Consider the following 23,114-nt stretch of genomic DNA (forward strand, 5'->3'; position numbering starts at 1 on the left):
TGGCAGGACCTGATAGAATGGCCTGAAGCTGTGTCAGGGGAGGTATAGGTTGGATATTAGAAAAAGGTTCTTCAAGCAGAGGGTGGTTGGGCACTGGAACAGGCTCCCCAGGAAAGTAGTCACAGCACCAAGCCTGACAGAGTTCAAGAAGTGTTTGGACAGTGCTCTCACGGACATGGTATGACTCTTGGGGATGGTCCTGTGGAGGGCCAGGAGCTGGACTTGATGATCCCTGTGGGTCCCTTCCAACTCAGAATATTCTGTAACCCTGTCATGAGGTGAGCGCCTCACGGCAGAGGCTGCCGAGCGCGGCGGAACCGAGGCCCGGCGGCAGCAGAGCTCAGCCCTGGGCAGGCCCCGGCGGGCCAGGGCGGGCGCTGTCCCCGCTGTCCCCGCCCACCGTTGCCTGGGACGCCGTTCACGACAGTGTCGCGGCGGTGCTGCCGTACGGCTGCCGCACGGTTTCCGGCGGGCTGTGCTGATGGCGTCTGGGCTGGAGAGGGAGCGGAGCCGGGAGCAGCGGGAGCAGGAACAGCGGGAGGCGCTGCTGGCCCAGGTGGGGGGCCCGGCCCGGCCCGGCCTTGCCCTGGTGCTGCTCAGTCCCTTCTGTCACCCAGGCTGGGCCCTGGGTGCTGCGCGGGGTCAGTGCGCTCCCGGGGGCCGCCCTGGGGGGAAACGCCCTGGGAGAGCCCCTTGTGAGCCGAGGGGAGCCGGGATGCGGCACTGGGAGCGGCAGGGCGCAGCCGGGAACTGAGTTCGTGCTTTTTTGTCGCTTGTGGTATTGATCCGAGTGGTGTTTCACTTCCTACGTGTTTCTGGGCTTACATCTTTGAAAAGAGCCAGGGCCGGTCGTCTTTACACCCTCTCTTCAGATTTTTATATACAGTGATGACACCACCCCCGCTCTCCGGCCTTCTCTTCTCTAGACTAAACAGCCCCAGTCTCAGACCTTCCTTAAATGAGACATAAGAGGCAACTCCTCCTTGTCTTCCTGGCCTGTGTTTCCTAAAGAGTCTGTATCCCTACATTACAACATTCTGGTCACTGAAGTGAAGTGGTGTGTGTTTGTGTTAAGAAGTGTTTTTGTGGAGTCACGATGTTACTTGCTTGGTTCTGTGTTGCTGTAGGGAGAGCCAAGAATTAGGAAGCTCCCACTCACAGGTGCTTTGATGGAGTTGCTGTGACTTGGAGACCTGTGCTGATCCTGATCCATTCTGTTCAAAATCTGCCTATATGCCATGTTAGGAACTTGTGCTAATTCTTGTTTTAACTTGTAGGTAGAGTGAGTGCTGGTGTCATAAATGGCACATCAGTTGGATGACATGATTCATTTTGAAGTTTGAGGAGTAGGGGATAGATAACTACATAGAAAGAAAAGAGTATGAGGAAGACAGGGTAAGGAAAAAGTATGAGGTTGTGAGTATGGGCTTTTGATGGAAGGCCAGAGTAAGCAGCAACCAAATCTTACTGGGTAAAGATATTGTCACAAAAAAAAAAGTAGTGGGAAAACAACCAGAATAGCTTGAAGCTTACATGTCAGTGATGTCTTTTCTCAAGGCAAAGCAGAGAGAGGACTTCATGTAATACGTCATATGGGCATCTCCCTTGTACAGTTGTGGAACTGTTTCTTGTTTCTAGAAGTTCTCTTCAGTGATTTACCCCTTTTTGACAAACAGTTGAAAGGAAATTCCTTTAACTTAGTAACAGTGAACCATACTCCTCTGCAAAAGTTTGTTATTGTTGTCTTTTGCTGTATTTGAACTGCTGTATGATGTGTTTAAGAATGCTCCTTTGCTCAGTTCAACCTCTTGGATGTTCAGAAATTCACTTAACAGGAAGCAAAACTTATGTAGGACACCATTATCCTGCTTTACCTTTACATTTTCTTCTCCGCTGGTGCCACTTGTATTTGCTTGGAATCCTAGAACAGCATTGGTTGAAAAGACTTTGAAAGATCATTTGGTCCAACCCCTTGTGGATTAGGGAGTCTAGATGAGATTATCTAGTGCTCTGTTGAATCATGTCTTGGAAAACTCCAGTGCTGGGGTTAAGGGAACTTTCCTGTCTGACCATCCAGGAGCCACTTTGGCAGCCACACTCCCACCACCTGAGACTTTTTCTGTCAGGACTGGAGCCCCTTCATAGTGGGTGGCTCCTGTGAGCTGACGGGTGCCCCACTTGACTTGCTACACACCCCACTCACACAGTCAGACCTGGTTTCCTTACCAGTTCAACCCCAGGTTTCCCACAGTAGAGTCTCAGATGTCTGGATCCTTAAGACTATTTAATGATGGTGCAAAACACAAAACCAGCTTGAGCTGGTGCTTCAAACAACACAATTCCTGGGCTTTTATACCCTTAAAGTCTATGCAGTCTGATAGTCTGGGGTATTCCTGCTGAGTCGTGGGCTCCTGCTGTGTCTTTCAGTGTCTGTTCTCCTGGCTGGTCCCACAGGGTCCCATGCCCTTTGCTATGCAAAGGGTTGGCACCAGTTCATGGCCTCTTATCTGAGGCTCTCACCATTTCCCACCACCTAAGGCACAACCTGGGGCCTCCACTGCAGCTACACCGAGCTACCTGCACTGAATCCGTTCCTCAACAGGGATTCCACCTGCTGTGGAAAAGGCAATGAATTTGTGTTTAACCTCTCGTCATATTTAGGTAAGTCTCAATTTATGGAGGCAGGAAGGCTGAAGAGGGAGGTTTGGTTGCTGGAGAAACTACAGCAGTGAGCCAAAATCGCTCTCACAGAGAAAGGGTTGATGCTGGGGATGAGAGCACTTCTTCATGCTTAGGATGTATGGGGAAAAGGGGACAGGTTGGTTTTGGCAGACTTTGAATTGTTCCTAGAAAGCATGGTATCTTGAGCATGGCATCTCAAGAAAAACTGAACAGCCTTGGAGAAGGTGGGAAGAAAATATTCAGGGATGGTCATGGTACAGGCTGTTCAAGGACACTAAAGGTTTTGAGATGAGGAAAAATAGGCTGAAAATAAAGTTAATTTGAGAGAGTTCGGTAAAATCATTAGGTGATATGGAGAAGGAAATGGAGAATTGCTGTCTGCTGTTTCTTTTGACTCAAGAACTAGGTTGTACTAAGGGATTTGCAGGTAGTTGTCTTAGAGCAGACAAAAGAGTGAACTTTCAGATGATGCACAGAGAAATTGTAGCATCTCTTGTACAGCGTATTGCAAATACTGACACTCCACTTCCATCCAGATGATAATAGCCTAAAAGCAAAACTATATGTTGAAAGTTATTGATTGAAAAGTTGCCGAGCCTCAAATTCCTGGAGGATACAGGAATGTTTTGGAGATGGTTCACTTGGACTTAACCCTGTGTTACACTCTTGTCAGCTTCCATGTGCATTGCTGGACATTTTTAAGTTGGGATACTAGCTTAGATTCTCAGTTCTGAGAATGTCAGAGCTCTCAGAAGTCTAATACAGGGAATCAGAAGGGAGTATGATTTGTGAAATACTAGTCACTATAGTTCTTCAAGTCCATTTTTTGTGGAGTGTAGGAAGGGATCTGGAGACAATGACATTGTTTTCTGCAGGATATAACCATTAGAGGTGCTTGATCCCTCTATGACCACTGAGAAACTTCTGTGATGTGACTTTTCAGCTTCCTACTGGAAATGCACATTATAGAGTCTGTGTTATTTTTCCATGGTGTTATCTTTTCACTTCCAAGCAACCTAAAGCTAATTCGGATTCTCTGATTTTCAGGGATTCTCCTGGGTGCATTGGGTAGCACTGAAACATAAATTAATGATCAAATGGTTTTCTTTGCTGCTGCTTGTGGAATTGCTGTGTTCATCATCTTATGTATGCCCTTGAACTGTTTCTTTTCCTTGCAGTAAGAACTAAAACTCGTAGTAAGGAGAGGATATGTTGAAGGTTGGGAGTTTCCCCCCACCCCCTTTTCTGTACCAGAGTTTTAGAATGTGTTAGCAAATGTCCTATACAAGTCCATATGGAACAAAGGAGACTGTAGAGGTTGCTTTATCACTAATTTGACTGTTAGAGAAATTTAGGAATGAAACTTTTTTTTTTTAAACTTATTGCATTTTTCCTCTTCCCATTTATGGACCCAATAACCTAATATTAAGCTATATAAAAGGACAACATTTTAAGACTTCTCCTGTAGCTACTCTGTTATTTCTGTGAAAAGTCAATTTATCATTTTATAACATGAAAACATGAGGATGTCATAGTTGCCATGTCAGTACTCTGCTGTGTGCAGTTTTGGGTGAACAATATAAGAAAGATATTAATCTCTTAGAGAGTGTCCAAAGGAGGACGACAATGATGGTGAAGCCATATAGGGAGCAGCTGAGATCAGTTGGTCTGTTCAGCCTGGAGAAGAGGAGACTGAGAGGAGACCTCATTGCAGTTACAGCTTCCTCATGAGAGGAAGAGGAGGGGCAGGAACTCATCTGTTCAGTCTTGTGACCAGTGACAGGACTGAGGGAATGGCCTGAAACTGTGTCAGGGGAGGCTGGATATTAAGTAAAGGTTTTTCACCCAGAGGGTAGTTGGGCACTGGAACAGGCTCCCCAGGGAAGTGGTTATGGCTCCAAGCCTGACAGAGTTCAAGAAGTGTTTGGACAACGCTTTCAGGCACATGGTGTGATTCTTGGCGTTGTTCTGTGCATGGCCAGGACTTCGACTTTGATGATCCTTGTGGGTCCCTTCCAACTCAGGATATTCTGTGATTCTGTGAACAGAACTGGGGGAGAACAGCAAGGCTTTATCTCAATGTGTTTTGATTGTCTTGCTTGCAAAGGCAGAAAGAGATGTGCATGGACTTTTCACAGCTGGCTAACATAGTAAAGTCAGTTATTTGGTGATTGCAGTCCTAGAAGCTCCTGCGTTTTACTTTCGGAAAGACATTTGGGAAGCTGTGTAGGTCTTTGATTCTGATAATCTGATAAGTTTTCAGTCATAACTGTACTTCAGCAGCTCTGTTTCTGCAAAGATGAGATGTTCAACTAAGTCACCTTGAGGAGCTTTTTGTTATGAAATATTGAACTTGCACTTCTTTTGAAGAACCAGCATGTCACTGAATTCATTGATTGAGATTTCTCTTTTAAATTTTGGAAGTGTATGCTTTTATTTGCTTTGTAGTCTGTCCTCCCAACTGCATTGGTAAAACCCAGCAACTGGTAATGTTTATGGTAATGATCAGTAATCAAATAATTAAGTGTTGACATGCAAATTGTTTTTAACCTTCAGAAATAGCATCTTGTTTTGATGAGCCTGATAGTTCATGACACTGCTGTTTTGGTTTACAAGTTTACAGCAAGAAAATAATCTGATGTGTGTTTTGGTAAGTGCAGGGATGTGTACTTTTCCTAAACATGAACACGTCTTCTCTTGGTAAAATCTATCAAGATTTCATTTGTGGGTTATTCTGGTATCTGTGCTATCATATTTCTGTATTTTAGGGTTGCTCTTCTGTTACTTGTTTTTTTTCCATGGACTTTGAGTCTTTCACTCTATGGCCTCTGAGGGTGATGTGATTTGACTATTCCTTGTGCAGAAAAACCTGCCTTTAGTTGCGATTTGGCAAGTTGGGGTGGAAGTTAAGCTCTTTCTTGTGTTTCCGCTGCTGTCCTCCTTGGGAAAACTTTGTGGATTTAACAATAATTGGAATATTGAGAGTAGAAAAATAGTCTTAAGTATTTGCAAAAATAAGTGTGTTTTTCACACAGAGAACTGCAAGGAAGGTATGTTCAGGTTCCCTCAAGGTAAGCACTCATATAACCAGGGCTCTCTGGCTCTAAACTTTGGGGTGATGGAAGGTGGGAGGGTAATACATGCTGCAGCAACCTTTCTGATAGCTGATTATCAAAACAATTAATTGAGTGGAGGGGTTTGTATGATAGGATGGGAGGCGGTCCTGAAATTAGAAAGAAAAACTCGCTGTATGTATTTTGGGTACCTTATGTTGATGTCTGAAGGACTGGGGATTTTTTGAACTTTTCTAGCAGAAAGCTGTTGCTGAAAGGAGGTTTTTTCCACACTTCTCCCTAAAGTGCACATTTTTTTCTTCGTTCCTTGTGCTTAACTAGTAGCTTTGATGACCTTGCCAGAGTGGCAGCTTGTAAGCTTGATCTGCAGGAAGCTACACCCTGCTTTTGGTGGGATTTTGTGTCAGGGTAGTCCTTGAAGTGGCTTCTCCTGAGGCTACAGTGCAAGGATAGGCCTGGGTGGGTAAGGTTGGTGGGAACATGTGAGGGGCAGTGCAGAGAGGAGAGGCATGGGAGTGGAGCCCTGCCCTTCGCTGACACATAGACAGTAGAGCAGCTTAGCTGTTGCTCTTTGTGTTGAATGTTTTTATCGTGCTGTATTGATCTGATTTGTGCTGTAGAGTTTCTCCTGGTGGAGAAAAGGTGACTTTTCTTCTTTTGGGTGGAGAAATTGACTACTGAATGGTGGGGATTATTGTCTGAAGAGCTAGAAATCGACCACAGTTAAAGATAGAAAATTGTATGGTCTCTGTAGTGGTCTTGAAAACTTCCTTTGGCCTTGGTGAGAACTGAAATGGTAAATAGAGTTGGGGTCAGGAAAGAGTGTTGGTCAAGGTTTCTGTGAGCTGAGGAGGGAATTTTGTATCCCTGGTTGACATCCCATCATCCCTTCTGGACATCCTTGGGGATTGTTGTGTAACAGCCTCCATTTATTGTGTGACCTAAATCTGTTGGCTGTTGGCAGTGTCTTTGATCTTTTCTGCTTCTTCCTGGTGTGGCATGGTGTAATTTTTACAGGTTTTGGTGTTTGTGTCTGCAGTGTATTACAGGCTGTTTTGGAGCAAGCTTTCTTCTTTGTTTAGCAGATACTGTTGTCAGCAACCATGCAGGCTGGCTTCAATGACCTGCTTAATGAAAACCGGAAATCACTTTCTTTGAGCTTGGTTTCCTTCCACATCCAGATGGACCTGTGAAATCCGAAACCCTTTTGCCTGCTTGTGGTAAAAACTACAAAGCTTGGCTTTGTTAACCATGGCAAACATTGGTAACATAGTGCTGTAATTATTGTTTTAATAGCACCTTATCAACTAACCGTTCAAAGTGCTTTGCCAGCCTTAGGCTTCACCCTGTGTTTGTTGCAAAGGAGACTCTGAGCACCTTTATTAGGGTGTCACGGAAGTCCGTGATGTGGCTTGATGCTTGCCCTTCTTGACAGGTTGTTGCTTGTAATGGTTCTCTCTGTTCATATGTATCTTGCACAGTCATTTGCATAATTGTTGCATTACTCTTGAAATAGAGATATTTCAGAAATGTAGCATCCTGTATTTATGGAGAAAAAAACTTAAAAATATTGCAGTGATGACCTAAAATGTACTTCATGTTAAGTACTCGTTTGTAAAGGGGAAAGGATAAATTATTGGATATTTTTGTGGTATGTTAAGTATTAATGAACCTTAATGTGAATTAAATGCTTGAAATCCTGTGGGTTGACCTTCATAAATAGAACAGTAAGTATGACAGGGGATTTAATTAAACTAATTAGTTTTTCCTTCTTTTCTACATTTTATGAGATGCTAGTAAGCCCTGCATGTTTATAAAAGACAAGTAGAATATAAAGGTAAGTTTTGAAGCTAATGAAGTAATGTAGACAGATTTTCCTCCTCATCCTCACTTGAAATAATTGTGTGTGTGTGAGGGGAAAGCATCACCAACAATAAAAAATGAATATTGTAATTTGAGGGAGCTAGATAGTTTTTAGAGATAGAAAGATTCAGAGGGTATCACTGCTAACTCTCTAGTCTTGGGTTAAAATGATAATTAATGTGAAAATATAACTTCTTTCATATTTTTAAATCTCTAGGCAGCTTTCTTTAATATTATTTTATGTATATATATTGTTAAGAATCTTCTATATTTTGCATCTTCATCTAAGAAAAAACAAACTTCCACCTGATGCTTTTGTTTCTGTCTTTCTCTTAACAGCGTGGTGGTTAATCTGTCACTACAGATTCAACTTGCCCAATTCTGTTTCATTTAGTATTCAGGAGACAACAATCTGTAGTCTGATGATGATTTCTAGTCAGTCTGTGTTCTAAATATGTGTTCTTCAGCCAAAATGATGATCCACCTCTTTCATTAGGATCATGTATCTCAATTACCTAAGTGCTTGCCTTTTTTTTTTCTGTTTATTTTAGATATAATAAAAAGTATAAAATCTTCTTTTATACCTTATTTGTAATATTAACCTCATTTTAGGCAATGTTTATTTCTAACTGTGGTAGCTTGAAGGAAATAGTAATTTTATTTAAAATATACTTTTTATTATAGGGAAGGGTGAGGCTAAATCTCCTGTGACAGGCAGAGAGCATACTCAATGAAGACGTGTTGACAAGCTGATCTTGACTGGCCTTTATTTGAGGCCTTTGTAGATTTATATGCCTGAAAATTGCTAAAGGGGTTGAAGGGAACTGTTGACTCCAGCTACAGTTCTTTCTCAACCAAAAGTGAAATGGAAGGTTCAAAAAGCCTGTCCTTTTCTCAGTCTGCATCTTGGTAACGTGATTTCTGTTTACTTTTGGAGCAAATGAGCTTGGAGTCTGTTTTTATTTTTATTTTTTCCCATCTAGAACCATATTCAGGTTCCCTTTATCTCCACTGTTTCATCTCTGTCCAGTTATAAATTTAAGTTTGGAGTATGTGACTTGTAGACATTTTGTGAGTTGCATAGCTGAAGTTATTATCCTTCTCTTGTCCATGGATGTGCTATGTTTAGTTACCTTTTTTTTAGTCAAATGAATGTATTTTTAAGACAAAAGGGTCAACATCATCTCAGTGGACTAGAACAGAAGATATCAGTCAGTGATTTCTGCATGAATTTTTAAGGGTGTTGTCCCAGATGCCTTAGGGTGGCCAGGGTTAGCCAGTGCGCTCTCCATCATGGAGGGATAGCAGGAAACATGCCTGCTTTTTTTTGAGTCCTGGGTGGTTTTGACGACTCTGTGTTATGCTTAACGACTGTTCCATTCTCACTGAATTATAGTCCTACTTATTCTTTTGTTGTTTTGTTTATTTGCAAACTGGAAAATTATTTTGATATTGAAATAAATTACTCAGTGTGTTCTTAACTCATTCTTTCTTTATCTTTGCCTTTTATATTTTAAGAGGTAGCATTCACCTTTGTAGACTGTCAGCTTCATTCTAGAGGTGGAAGTCCAAGATTTGACCTCTTTATTCGAGCAGATTTATACTATTTTTTGTTTTGCAGTATTCCTTTGTTTAAAATCAAGAAGTGTGGGTACCAGCCTTGCTTTGCTTCCATTTAAGTACATTAAAAATTTTATCTCCTGGATTTTCTAAGAAAGTAGACAAGAAAGGTTTTAAAGGGTGCTTTGTTTTGGCACAGATGTGTAGTATTTTGATTTTTTTTTGCTTTATTTAGTTTTTTGTTCTTTGTGTTGTGTCACTTTCAGTAGTGCTGGCGACAATGTTAAAAAGTACAACAGCGGTCCTACCTTGTGAATTAGTGCTTTTTTAAAAAATATCCTCTTCATCTTACCTTTTTTGTCACGTATTTCTGTTCCTTGAACCCTTACAGTATATTGGTCATCCTCCTGCAAGCACTGTTTGCTGTCAGGACAAAAGCTGCAGATTTCCTTCTTGGCTGTATCAGAAAGGGAGAAACTGGCCTGTGGTAGGGAGATTACTGTCTTGTGCAGTGCGCAGGCGTATATGTAGAGAGCTAATAGCTGACCAGGAGGAACGACTTCAACTAGCTGTCTGATCTCCTGAGATTTTTTGTTTGTTTGTTTTAAATATTGGTCTTTTTAAAACTTGTATGTGTTCCTTTGGCTTATGTTTGACAACGCTTTCTGGAGAAACTTGGTGTTTCAGGATAAAAATTCCGAACTCCGCCTTTTGTTTTGATTTTAGTTATTTTAAAAGAAAACCCTCAAACGAATAAAAAACCAAAAGCACTCTCAAACTTGCAAGACTTATCTAACACAAAATCAGGGGTGTAATAATACAAAATAACTTTCCTCCTATTTAACTAGGATGTGCTGTATTGCACTTTGGGACAAAGAGTTTCCTAATGTCAAGTTATATTAAGTAAACTTGCTTCTGAAAGTTTCTGCTGGGAGTAATAGAGGGAACTTCAGAAGCTGAAAAAAATAGTTCTTCTATTTATGAGGCTTATAAAAATCCTTTCCAGGAATTGAAACTGTCTGCAGTGATGGTTATTTTTTTCAGAAGCAGTAGTGAAAGTATTTCTAGTTTTATCTCCATAACCAGAAAGGGAGGAACATTCTGCAGCCCAAAAAGTTAATCCTTGTATACTTGTATACTCCCTTAGAATATTTGTGTGGATTTCTGCAGTTTCAAGGTTTGCATCTGGCTGAGATATTTTCAAAGTTGAATGTGCACAGAGATAGGCTTGCTAACAGATGGTGAGTTGTGCTTTGCAATGCAGTAATTGCCCAGAGAATTTTTTGAACTAGAAACTCAGAAGTCCACTGTATCATATAATGTATTCAGTTCATGAAGGTTGCAATAAGAGAAGACTTCTCAGAATGAAGAATGGAAGCTGAATGTCTTTGTGTCACACTTATTTAGGATGATGGGATGAAATCAGTGATAGAGGACCTGCAAGGCTGTAGCTTAAGAAAGCGAGTGTGTAATATGTTCTAGCTGAATGTCCCCTTTGACATGTAATCCAAAAATATTTTTATTGCTGTCCTCTAAAAGGAAAAGTTCCCAAGCACAGTTTTCAGCATTGTGTATGGTTGTGTCAGTGTGGCTTGCAGAGGTGTGTTTGTAAGGAAATGCTACTGAACTCCCACTGGTTATTTTTCTTCTGTGTTCATCTTAGGTCAAAATTAATTATGAAAAGGAGAAGTGCAAGCTGCTAAAACATCCACAAGGTGAAGATATGTGGATGCTTGCTGATATGAATGAACGTGTGGAACAACTGGAAAAGGTGATGGAACTGTAAATCATTGAATTGGATTGTTAGCTTTACAGCATGTTTGTGTGAATAGAAGGCTTTGAGGGCTTTAAGATGATCTTTAAAAACTTCCTAATTTCTGATTTCTTTATGTTTTGATATTAGCTTTTTTTAACATGGAAATAATCTTTTACTTGCAAAGACAAAAAATTTCCATCATTCAATTCCATCTTTAGTTTCTACAAAATGCAGAAGAGCAAGTGCTGCCAGACAAGTCTCATGGGAAGAAATCTGGAGGATCCAAGGCTTCATAGCAATCTTGTTTGTGGTCACTCACAGGAGAAATCCTAATGGAGCCTCTGAATATCACATCCTTTTAGTGTAGCAATCTGTGCTGATATTTCAACAAAGGAAAGATGTGTGTTAATGATGTAGTGATACCCGAAGAAATAGATTTAACCAAAATAAATGTAGTGTAGCAGATATTCTATGTATAGTTACAGTGCCTCAGTGAAAAGCATATTGAGAGGGGGAAGAAAAACCAATTATGGATGTGAGGCATGCCCTCCCTGCCTCTGCCACCCCACCCCAGCCCATCCCTCCCACCACAGAAGAGAGAAAGGTTAGTAAAAGCAAAACATAGCCATGTGTGGTTTACCTTTTTTCAGTGTGGTTTGGTAAGTGGGTTGTGATTATTCTTCTTGTATGTGTGTGATTTGGTTTACTGGATCTCATTTACAAACATTTACTTGTAGGAACATTCTGTGCAGAAAAAGAAGAAAAAGGATAAGCATTCAAAAAAAGCTAAGAAAGAAAAGAAGAAAAGTAAGAAACAAAAATCTGAAAAGAAGGATGACTTATCTGATAGTTCTTCAGTAAGTAAGGAATTTTAAAATACTTCAAATTACAGTCGTAAAACTTGAACCATTTAAGTCACTGTGGGTAGACGTGGTTAGTAAAATTTAGACTAATTCTTACCATTTTCTGTTGGAAAAAACGGTGGCAAAATTTATCGATTTTAATATACTGAGTATTTAATCAATTTAACATAGGCTGTTATGTGGCTACCTGTGAATTTTATAATATTGAAGTCACTCATTAGGAACTAAAGGATTTATAAAAAATCCTTATTCTGGGGTAGAGAGGAAAAATTCGTAGGTACCCTGTTGACCCTGGTATATGGTGGAACGATGTGTCTGAAAGTGCAAATAAACTTTGATTTTAAGCGTGAGTTAGTTCTGCCTTTTTCCATGGATGTTCAACCATGGACACTCCCAGCAACATGGAAATTGTACATGACTCAAGTGCATTTGAGTCTGTAAGCAGATGCTTTCACATTGAGGGACACTGGCAAAACAGCACAGAGACTGCATTAGAAACCTGGTGCTGCTTTCAGTGTGTTTTTCCACATTGTGGAAAACATCCTCCCAGCATTTTGGTGTGAGTCAGCTGGCACTGTGATTTTTAATTTTCAGAGAGTCAGAGAGTCTATTTTGTTGAGTGAAGGAATATGCAGCATGATGAAATTTATTTTTTAGGGACTGATACCAGAGATGAACCATGATATCAGTGTGGGAAGTAACCTAAGGCACAATGTCCTGCATTTTCACATGGGAGTCACCAAAACCCTTCAGACCACAACAGTGACTCCTAGGATACAACACAGTCCTGGCTATAACTTCAATCCAAAGTCTGTTATTCCTATGACAGGTTCATGTAAATAGCAAAGCAACTGTCAATGGAGTCCTATTTACTTCAAGTGCAAAAGTGTGCAAGTGTAGGAAGCTGGATATGAAAAGAGGAGGCAATAGCATGTACAGTGCTTTATATTGTACTGTGTAGCTGATTTTATTTTTTAGTGTAAAACATACTTAGTAATGAAGTAATGCATTTTTTATTTTGTTTTTGTAATGTCTTAATCCCAATTGATTTTGATTTTGTTTTTATTATGACAGTTTTAGCTTTAGCAGTGTTATGCAAATACCAGTATGAAGTAGTGTTATATAATGTGATGTGCTCATGAAGTATAATGGAGTCTTTTGATCATGAAGGAACAATCTTCTATGGGAATATCAATATTCTGGTTTTATTATCAGTATTTTAAAATATTAAACAGTATTATATTAGTAATGCTAATCATGATTAATTTTTGATTATCAATTCAGGATTTTGATTATCAATATACTTGATTAGCATTGCATTTTATCAACTAATGTGTTAAGGTGTTATTATTATTCTTTACATTAAACTCTCTTTTTAGGATTCTTCAGTTGAATGGGTTGAGTCAAATGTGTCACAGTCAGATGACACAGAAAAGGCTGGGAAGGTCAACAAGCAACCAGATGCTGTGAAAGAACCCTCACTGCAGGTGAGCAGGCTGATAACTAGTCCAGTGATAAATTCAGCATGACCAACTGTGAAACATGCTTAGGTTTCTTGACAGCTCTTTTGCAGTGTGTTGAACAAAACCTATTTTACATACAAATGTCTTTGCTTAGCTAGGTGAATGCTACTTTTCATTCACTGGAAGACTTCTCTACCTAATAGCTCTTAGTGTTTACGAAAGCACTGCTCTTAATGTTGCCCTGCACCTGTTCCTTTCATCATCATTTGTTTTCATCATCTAACAACTTGATATTCTTGAAGAGGTCAGCTTAATGGCCTTGACTAGATATGTTATTTTTTCTTCATAATTTTGGTGGGTGTTCTATAATTGAATGAATTTTTCCTTCTATGGTGCTTAAACAGATATAAGGAAGAGAGGTGTAGAACTTCTCAGTGATAGTTTTTATGGCATCAGTGCCTCTTCTGATTTTCCTGAGTGAATTCTGTGCCCAGTATTCTGGAAAATGGAGTAATACTGAAATGAACTGCAGTGATTTTAGTAACAAGTATAGTCACATACCATAACATCCTCAGTTGTGTAGAAATGATTTTTAATTTAGTGTCTAAATTTTTTTTCTCCTGAAAAAAGTCCCTGTTTCTCAGTCTGAATTGGTGCATCTTGTTAAGAGAAATAAAAAGGGACTCTGAATCATATCTATTGTCTTGGAAAAGTATGAAGTAATGCAGTGTGTGTCTTGATAATTTATACTGCAACCACCTTTTTTTAAAGCATTTTTTGGTATAGTGTATGGCCTTGGCTTGTCTGGTTTTGGATGAAGAGTGTGCTTTTGACAGGAATTTCCTAGTCATCCCTACTTTTTTATTTTAGCTTATATTATGAAGAAGTCTTGGAACACATAAGTCCATTTCCTGTTGGATTAAACTAAATGAGAAAATGTGTTCTCAAAGTGCACCTAAGGTGCTTGATGTGACCAGTCTTGGCCTTGTCTAGAGTGCTTGCTTAAAAAAAAAAAAAAAGAAAAGACAGAAACAAAAATAAAAATCCTCAAACCACAAATCTGAAGCCTGTAGAGAGTCAGAGTCAGGCACTTTTCAGTGGTGCTCAGAGACAGGACCAGGAGCAATGAGCACAAACTGAAACACAGGAGGTTCCTTCTGAACATCAGGAAACTTTGTTTTACTGTGAGGGTGCCCAGGCACTGGCACAGGTTACCTGGAGAGGTTGTGGAATCTCCATCCCTGGATGTATTTACAGTCCACCTCTACATGGTCCTGGGCAACTGTCTGTGGGTGTCCCTGCTTGAGCAGGGGTTTAGACCAGATGACTTTCTCCAGAGGTCCCATGCACATCCACGTTTGTTGATTCATGTTGCTGGCTAATATGGGCATAGGTATTATTGAATCACTTGAAGATAGATTATTTTTCAGTTCTTTCTCTTAGAGGAGATCTGAGAAGTGGAATGTTGGGTTTCACCCCTGAAACTCCCTGTTGTGTTGCCTAATATAATTTTTAAATAACAGTGATAGCGTGACATGTAGCATCTGTTCAGATTGACAGCTCAGACTTGAACCCTATTGAAGATAGCAAGACTCTTCTGCAAGATGCTTCAAAATAGATGTAATCTTGTCATTTTGGTTTCTATGCTAGAATCATAGAATTGCTCCAAATACTTCTTTTTATAGAGTAATTGCTTATATGTGTATGTCATACCTTCTTTTGAGGCTTCTGGATTTGTGTGTATAAACGTAGTAGTTATATCTAGGCTTTTCATATGCCACTTTTCTGTAGCTTAGTCCTAATTTTTAAAATCTCCTTGGTCTGGCTTAGGTTTTGTAAATGCAGTTTTCTACCTGATATCTTGGGTACAGTTTACAGGTTTCAGTTTGAGGGTGCAGTTAATGCCTAGATATCCAAGGTATAAACTATGCTCTGTTACCGATTGCAGATTTTGTATGCACTAGAAGAGATATAAAAGGTCAGGAGGTCAAAATTAACAAGATGAGATGTACAGTGTTTCTTGAAGCAAATAATTAGTAGTCTGTAAAATCTCTTGTTTACTAGTGTCTTAAATATGTTGTGAAGATATATTTCAAATTATGGAAAGACATTTATGCAATTTACTTGTGTATTAAAAAATTGAAAGATTGGGGTTTTTAAAATGGTATTTTCTTTTCATTAAAGTATTTTATATGTGTTTGTAAAGCCTGTACTGTTTATTGTCAGAAACATTTGTCAGTAGTTGCACTAGTTTGGTTTGTACATAAGCCGTGTTTCTGTTGGAATTATGAACGTTGATTCTCTGTTTTTATTTTATAGAGAGAAGAATGGATGAATTTAGACTTCATGTCATTGAAAACAACATCAGTAGCAGCTGTCAAAGGTGAAAGACACAAAGAAAAAGTATTGGAACGACAGAAAGCTCAAGAAATTCAGCAGGTAGGAGGAATTAATATATTAAATTTTTTCTGCATTTTACTACTCGGTTCAAATATATGTCTTTGTTGTTATTTAAACTAATGCCTGATGCATGAAGTGATAGTTATTTTAATTAAATTGGTCTGTTTGGGATGGGAAGGCTTCATATATCCAAGTTTCTCTTGTGGAGAAAGGCCTTTAAACTATATTCTAGGTAAGGAGAAAGGAAGTTTTGTTAATGCTAAGTTCTGTAATATTTGAAGGGCTCCTGAGATATTTTACTTAATGAAAATGACAGATTGTTGGTCTGGCCACCTTCTCCATGATGTGTGTGACAGGAGCACCATTGGTTTGTTTGATAAAAGCTTACTTAAGTTACTGTCTTAAAGTCTAGAGTGCTAAGGCTTGTTTTTTCCTGAAGAAAGAATTCAGAGCAGTTGCTGTGCCTTTCATGTCCCAGTTGTTGGTGAACACAGGAGTGGATCAGGGTCTCACTGCGAACGGGGTTGCTGTCATTAAATTAATTCTATTTACATGCAGTTGATGACTGTTTCATTGACAACCTTAAATGCAATTTAGTCTGATCTCAAAACACAGTTACTGATCACCATCTAATATTTACTTGTCCTTACATTTTACAGTAAGTCCTTTGTTGCTGTTAAGTGTTCCAGTTAGTTGTGTTTGGGAACCAGATTGACCTGGAGTGCTGTTATTGTGTAGTATGTGGTGCTTTGGTTATTGTCTTTTGAGAAGAGATTAATCTTTTTTTGTTTTTTTTCTCCACATAATTTTTTTACTGAACATTATTTCTGAGCTGTTGAAGGACCATTTAATGTGGAGATCTTAAATCATCAGAATGTCAGCATGTATTATATATGGTTAATGACAATTTATATGTATGCTTAATCCTGGAAGAGTATGATTCTTATAGACTCTCCCACCCAACTCCTTGCTGTCCATGCAGGTTTATACTCTTGTGTTTTCTGCACCAGTCTCTGTTCTTTCTTTGATACCCAAAACAATCTGTATAACGGATGCATACAGCATGCCAGTGTTGGGGGTGAACTGATGATATAACATAGACTTCACACACAAGTCTCACAAAATTTATTAGGTATTCTAGAAAATACAAGCCATATACTATGTACATATTAAAATTATTTCTGTTTTAGGCCATGCTGTCTGAGAGAGAACTTAATCCCTATTGGAAAGATGGTGGTACAGGTTTGCCACCAGAGAAGGATGAAGAAGCTTCAGTTAAGAAAGGTAAACAGCAACTTTTGGTAATATTCTTAAATTTCTACTGCAGTTTCTGATCTCTATGTTGCTAACAAGTTACTGCTAATGTTTTTGTAAATGCTTTATGGATTATATATATATTATTAAAAATAACAATAATAATGTAATAAAGTAAAATTTGGATGGAAATTCAGTAGTGAATATTGGGTTCATATTATAGTATGTTGTTTGTTGTTTGTTCACTGGTTTTTAATCTTGAGTGGTTTGACCTTCAATATCTTTACCGAAATTCTCCATTTTGAACTAATTAAAGGAAAGCGTGATTTAACCAAGACAAGATAGATTGTTGTCGACTCATTTGGTTCCTTTCATTCCATTACACAAATTACTGTTTTAAAATATTCACCCACAGAAGACTGAGTCACATTAAAATGAAATACATTACAGATGCGGTTTATGAAAAATACGACTTCTGTAACCTTTTCTCTGCTTTCCTTACCCCAGAGTTATCCTGCCTATTTCCAGCAAGCGCAGTTAGAAAAACATTTTTCATGATGTCATTAAGCATTTCTTATGTGATAAGAAGGGGTCCTTGTATTCTGTCAACAGGGAAGAGTGGGGTCTGTGGCTTTTTGTGAGCCTTTCCCCATAGACAGTCTGTCCTGCAAACCATTAGCCTCATGCCTACTTTAGGAGTCGCAGAGATCAGTGACCTGTAAGAGGTGACAGGCATCAGTGAGTGTGTGTTCAGAATGTTAAGACCTCTGCTAGCTTCTCAAATGGAAAGCAATTGGTTACTCATTCATTTTCTGAGAAGGAGAATCCACTTGTTTCTGTATAAGGGGTATGCCAAAGAACGGACACAGAAAGTGGAAACAATGAGAAAGCTCTTTAATGTCATTAAAAAACCCCATAACTTCTCTTATACTAGTCCTGTCTTGGAAACTGCTTGTTGTGTTCTATGATAAAGTAGAGAAGCTTAAATTAAATCTGTGGTATTGCTGAGGTATAACCAGTATTAACTTATGAAAACATGTAACTGTGTTATTATATTAATTCTGTTTTTCATTTGCACCCCCTTCAATTTTTACATTAAGTTTAGGTGAAGGTTTGGTGTCACATACAGAGTAAGGTAAAATAGGAATAATTACTTGATATTTAAAACTGTGACCTCTCATTGTTTTCTACTTTAGTTACAGTGGTAGAAGATGCTGGATTAAGTTGGCTGCGAAAATCATACCAAAGGATGAAAGAGCAGGCTGAGAGAGAGAAACGAAATTTTGAGGAAATTGTAGCTGAGAGATATGGGGTGAGGATCTTCAATTAAATTTTCTTCATACTAATAGATGCTTGGAAAAGATTACTTTCATAAAAAGGCACAAGTACTTAATGTGTAGTGTAAGACCTAAGGAAAGAAGCAGGAAAAAACAGCCTCTTGAAGCTTCTCTCAAGTGACGAAGAGTTTAAAGCTACCCAGCCTTTTATGCATTTTGTTTTGTTAATTTTTTTTTTATTATATGGGATCCTACAGCAGATTTAAAATATTTAAACAATACCACATGGTCTTTAAAGTGTCATGACTTTTTTATTCTTTTTTATAGTCAGTGGAGATATTTCAGTCACGATTAGAAGAAGCTGAAAAAGCTGCATCCAGAAAGGAAAATTATCAAAGAAGTGGAAGGTGGAGGAAAACTGACTATTCAGAAAGTGAGAGAGAGAAGAAAGAACAGCATATTGAAAAGGCGACACGAGATGTGGATGATAGAAACAGGAACACGTTTGAGGGCCATACTAGGGAGAAGGATGGCAAGGGATGGGCACAAGAGGACAAAGATTACAAAAGATGTATGTCAAGAAGAGACCAAGAATGTGGACACAGGAGCATGGACTCCCTATTAAGGGGCTACAGCTCCAAAGGAGAAAAATACTCCAGTGAAAAACGAAATCAGGAAAAGGGTTCATCTTTAAGCAATATGAAACACAAATTTTTGAAACCCTCTGAAGATGATTCATCATCTTACAGTGCACCTAGACACTACAAGTCGGAGCAGTCCTCTTCCAGACTGCCTGTTCATAGCTCTTTGAGCAGCCGTTTCCAGAAACCTGAAGAGGATACTGCCGTGTGGACCAAAACACACCGCGAAGATAACCGTGAGAAATCACTATCTGATCAAAAATCATCAGGTACTAGGGAACAAACTGATGGCAATAGTTGGGAAAGAACTCCAAGTGATGAAAAAGAGAAGTTGCGACAGGAGTACCCAAGAGATATCTCTGAGAAGAAACAGACGTTATCTGACAGTAAAACATCATGCTCTAGGTATTTTATGAACTTCTTTACTTGTTTCTTCTTTGCCGTATTTTTCATGGCAAAGTATACCAGAAACTCTTACCTTCTTTGTGGCAGTATGAGAACTGATCCTATCAGATCTCTTTAGTTTGGAGGAGTCTAGCCTCCAGCTGAGGGCAGCTACAATAGACCAGTGCAGAAGTAATGAACACTCCTTACTTGTCCTGTCTCCTCAGCTTATTTGAGAATTGCTAATGCTAGATTATTTTCTGCTTGTTTCTAATGTTAGTTCACACTGCATTAAAACTGGCCTCTTAGGAAAAAAACCTGCAAAACAATATCTTACTGTCGATGAATTTATAAAAGACAAACTTGAAATGTTACAAAATGCTGACTAAAACCTGAAATAATTAATACAGCAGGGATAGGTTTTCCACCTGTGAGATGAATTCACATGCTTAAGTAGAGAAAAATAGAAGGTATTGATTAGAACATGCATTTTGTGTGGAAAAGAGGAAGGATTAATAGGAGTGGGAAGGGAAACATAAACTAATAGGCAGTAGGAATTTAATTTTTCCTGACTTGCTTTAGTGAAAGACAGCAAAGAGTAGTAAGGAGAAGTGGTCAGAAAAGTAAGTTGTAGAGAACTGACCTTTTGCTCTGCTCAAGGCCTCCTGTTCTCCAGTATTAGCAGCTTGCTGGTTCTCCCAGTGATTTGTCTAGGGGGTGGTTATTACTGTGAAAGCTTTCCTTCAGATCTTTGCAATAATATGTGGGCGTGTGCAAAAGTATGTTAGTGTCAGGGTGGTTTTAATTAATTGTTTGGGAAAGCTGGACAAGTAAATAGTCTTGATTGGAGTATGTAAGAAGAATGGTATGATTTAGTTAAAACCAACATTTGATGAAATATGACCAAATGTAATTCTTTCTTTCTTGTATGCTTATGTCAGTTATGTGCAGAAAACTTCTTATAGTGGGGTTATGAATTTACTTTTAATTATTTATTGGATTCTAATAAGAAGATACCTTAAAATTGTTTATTGTATTTATAATTGTCCCTATGTGTAGTACTTGCAGATACCTCACTGTCTGTTTCCAAAGAAAAAATGTACATGAATGAGTCCTGCATGAGTTACCAGCAGCAGGCATCCTAGTCTACACAGTTCTTTATTTATATATATTGGGTATTTTTTCCAGATTTAGCTTGCTATACTTTGATAGAAGCCAATGAAATTTAAATTTTCATTAATAGCAAGAATATAAATTACTTGCGTGATGTTCACTTAATCTAATTTTTTTTTAAAAGCATGAGCCTGAATATATGTAATGGCAGAAGTAGTTCCAAATTCTAACATGAATAGTTTTGCATACTATGGGAAATTCCATTCATAAATGTTTGTCATCTCTTGTTTTATTGTGTATTTTAGTGTTTGCCTAGGTGCTATTTTGCTGGAAAATGAGAAATAAATTTTTATACCTGTTTTAGTTACTCTGAAAAAAGGTCTTGTAGCATTAAACCTGTAATGTATGAGACATTATTAGACATTCAAATTTAGCAATCCTCTTTGTTTTCCTATTTATCGCCCAAATAGTTATTGCCCTGAAGTGTCTGGGTTTTACCAGTTAAATGTACTTTGTAAACTTCTCATTAGAATGATTCATGGTGCTTCTGAACTGAAGCCTGTGAGACTTCCACTGCTCTTGAGTCCTGATTTGTGCATATTCAGGTAGAAGGTCTCCACAATCCACAGTTGTTTTCCACCTGTCTTGAGGGGTAGGAATGGGGGTGGGGGGTGAGGGGGAAGGTGTGGAGCTGGTTGTTGCTCTGTGTGTGTGGTGCGTTGACCCCCAGCAAGCAGCTAAGCAGGTACCCAGCTGCTTGCTTGTTCTCCATTCTGCAGAGGGAATCAGAAGAGCAAAGGGGAGAAAAACTCCTTATTGAATAAAGGCAGTGTAACAAGTGAAGGAAAGGGGCAGCAACATGTGATGCAAAGGCAGTCAGTCACTCACCACCTCCCATGAGCAGCCCAGCCGGTCTTTGAACAGTAACTGTTTTGTAAAGAATGCGCTCTCCAACCTTTTTTCCCCTGAGCGTGATGGTACGTGGCATGGAATAGCCCTTTGGCCGGTTTGGGTTGGCTGTCCTGGCTGTGACCCTCCCAAGCCTCTGCTCACCCCATCCTGCTTGCTGGGAGTGCACAGTGAGACCCCGAGAAAGCCTTGAGGCTGAGTAAGCACTGTTCAACAACAACCAAAACAGCAGTGTGTTACCAACACTGTCACCAGTTAAGTCCAAACCACAGCACCATACAGGCTGCTGGTCATGAATGAGTGGTTTAGGGTTGCTCAAAGAATCACCATCAAAGGTATTTGCCAAAATGGTTTTAATATGAATCTACAGAAATGTGACTTAACGAAGTTTGGTGATAAGGTTCACTCTGTTATTTACTACATGAGTGAAACATACAAAGGAAAATTGAGAGAAAATTGATTTAGAATGATTTACACAGAGACTGAAGACACAAAAGGGTAAGGGAGACCATCCCATTGTGTCATGAGGTTTTGAGTGAACACTCCCTTGCCTTCTAAACTCCTGATGGAGATTGGGTGTGGCTAGGTCCAATCGTAGTCTCAGACTTGATGAGCGGTTTATATCTAAAGGATTACATCTGTAATCAGTTAGGATCACCTAAAGAACCACTGTCCAAGATTTCAGCAAAAGGTGATCCTAGTACGATGTTGTAGAAGTATCAGTTCACCACAGATGAAATTTTTACATGACTTCTGATACAGCAGCAGTCTGAGCTTTGTTCACAGTTTTAAGATGGATCAGAAGATTTTAACAGTACTTAATCATTGACTAATTTAACATTTATGAAGTGAGTCAATATGATTTGCTACAATCACAACAGTGACTTAATTATAGATCTGAGATGACAACCTTCATCCTATACTGTCTGTAGGGTATTTAAATCAATTCATACACACATGCACGCAGACAGAAAGAGATATTTTATAGGGATATATGTGTATAAATCTATAAAGATATATGTATATAAATGCATGAAAGTATGTGTTTTAAGGGTTCCTCGAGTTCAGTGAAATACTTCAGATGTCTTGGAGTTCCTCGGTGGGCAAGAGTTGATCCTCAAGGAGGGGAGAATTTTGGCCCAGGCCCCCTTGTCAGCTTTCCACCATGGTCCTCCAAGCTTTGCAAACTGGAGAGTTGGCAAGTTCACCACCACAATGCTATGGAAAATGTAAATTCCATCCTAGCCAGACCTAGTAGAACATGTAATTTTTGATACCATTACCTCAGTATTGTTTTCTTCAAAGAAGCAGCTGCACTATTAGTCTTTTTTTTTTTTCCTATGTTCAGTAATGGTGATTCACTTTTTTTTTTTAATTACAAGTACAAAAAACTGTACCTTTTAGCTTTTGGTTGCCACATGTAGTAAGTGCAATGCTAATTGTAACTGGACAAAGCTGGAGATTTTGGGAAATGAAATTGTGTACGGAAGCGGTTTGCTTATTCAAGTTGAAAAAATTCAATTATTATGATAGAAGTGATAATTCTTTTCCTCACAAAAGAGGAATAAGCATAGGAACTGTTTAGCTGATATTTTCTTTTGCATGTGTTTTCTGTTTTAGTACTATTAAATCTAATTGCACATCTTCTTTGATATTTTAATTGTATTTCTTAGCCAATACAATTACTGAGCTGACGTATTAGTAAAGTGGAGATTACTTAGGCTTGGAAAACCATATAACCCTTGCTTACTGATTTAACTTATTTCCAAGTTCCTTTAAGCTGACTCTTAACTTCAGAGATTTTGTGTGTTTGAAATACCAAATGACCTGTCTTCCTATTCCATTCAGTGAGAATTGTCTTTTTTTTTTTCATAG

General features: G+C 39.0%; 1 protein-coding gene across 1 annotated transcript in view; it reads left to right on the forward strand.

The window, feature by feature from the left end:
* The first annotated feature begins 455 nt into the window (after window positions 1-455).
* Window positions 456-23,114, forward strand: part of CWF19L2 (CWF19 like cell cycle control factor 2) — a 69,020-nt gene continuing 46,361 nt past the window's right edge. Inside the window, exons 1-8 of the mRNA XM_032680223.1 lie at window positions 456-556; window positions 10,843-10,950; window positions 11,673-11,792; window positions 13,178-13,285; window positions 15,581-15,700; window positions 16,852-16,945; window positions 18,112-18,227; window positions 18,520-19,238. Coding sequence (XP_032536114.1) covers window positions 482-556; window positions 10,843-10,950; window positions 11,673-11,792; window positions 13,178-13,285; window positions 15,581-15,700; window positions 16,852-16,945; window positions 18,112-18,227; window positions 18,520-19,238 — 1,460 coding nt within the window. The 5' untranslated portion in view covers window positions 456-481. The remainder of the gene's footprint in view (window positions 557-10,842; window positions 10,951-11,672; window positions 11,793-13,177; window positions 13,286-15,580; window positions 15,701-16,851; window positions 16,946-18,111; window positions 18,228-18,519; window positions 19,239-23,114) is intronic.

Source organism: Chiroxiphia lanceolata, chromosome 2, assembly GCF_009829145.1.
Source record: "Chiroxiphia lanceolata isolate bChiLan1 chromosome 2, bChiLan1.pri, whole genome shotgun sequence".
Lineage (NCBI taxonomy): Eukaryota > Metazoa > Chordata > Aves > Passeriformes > Pipridae > Chiroxiphia > Chiroxiphia lanceolata.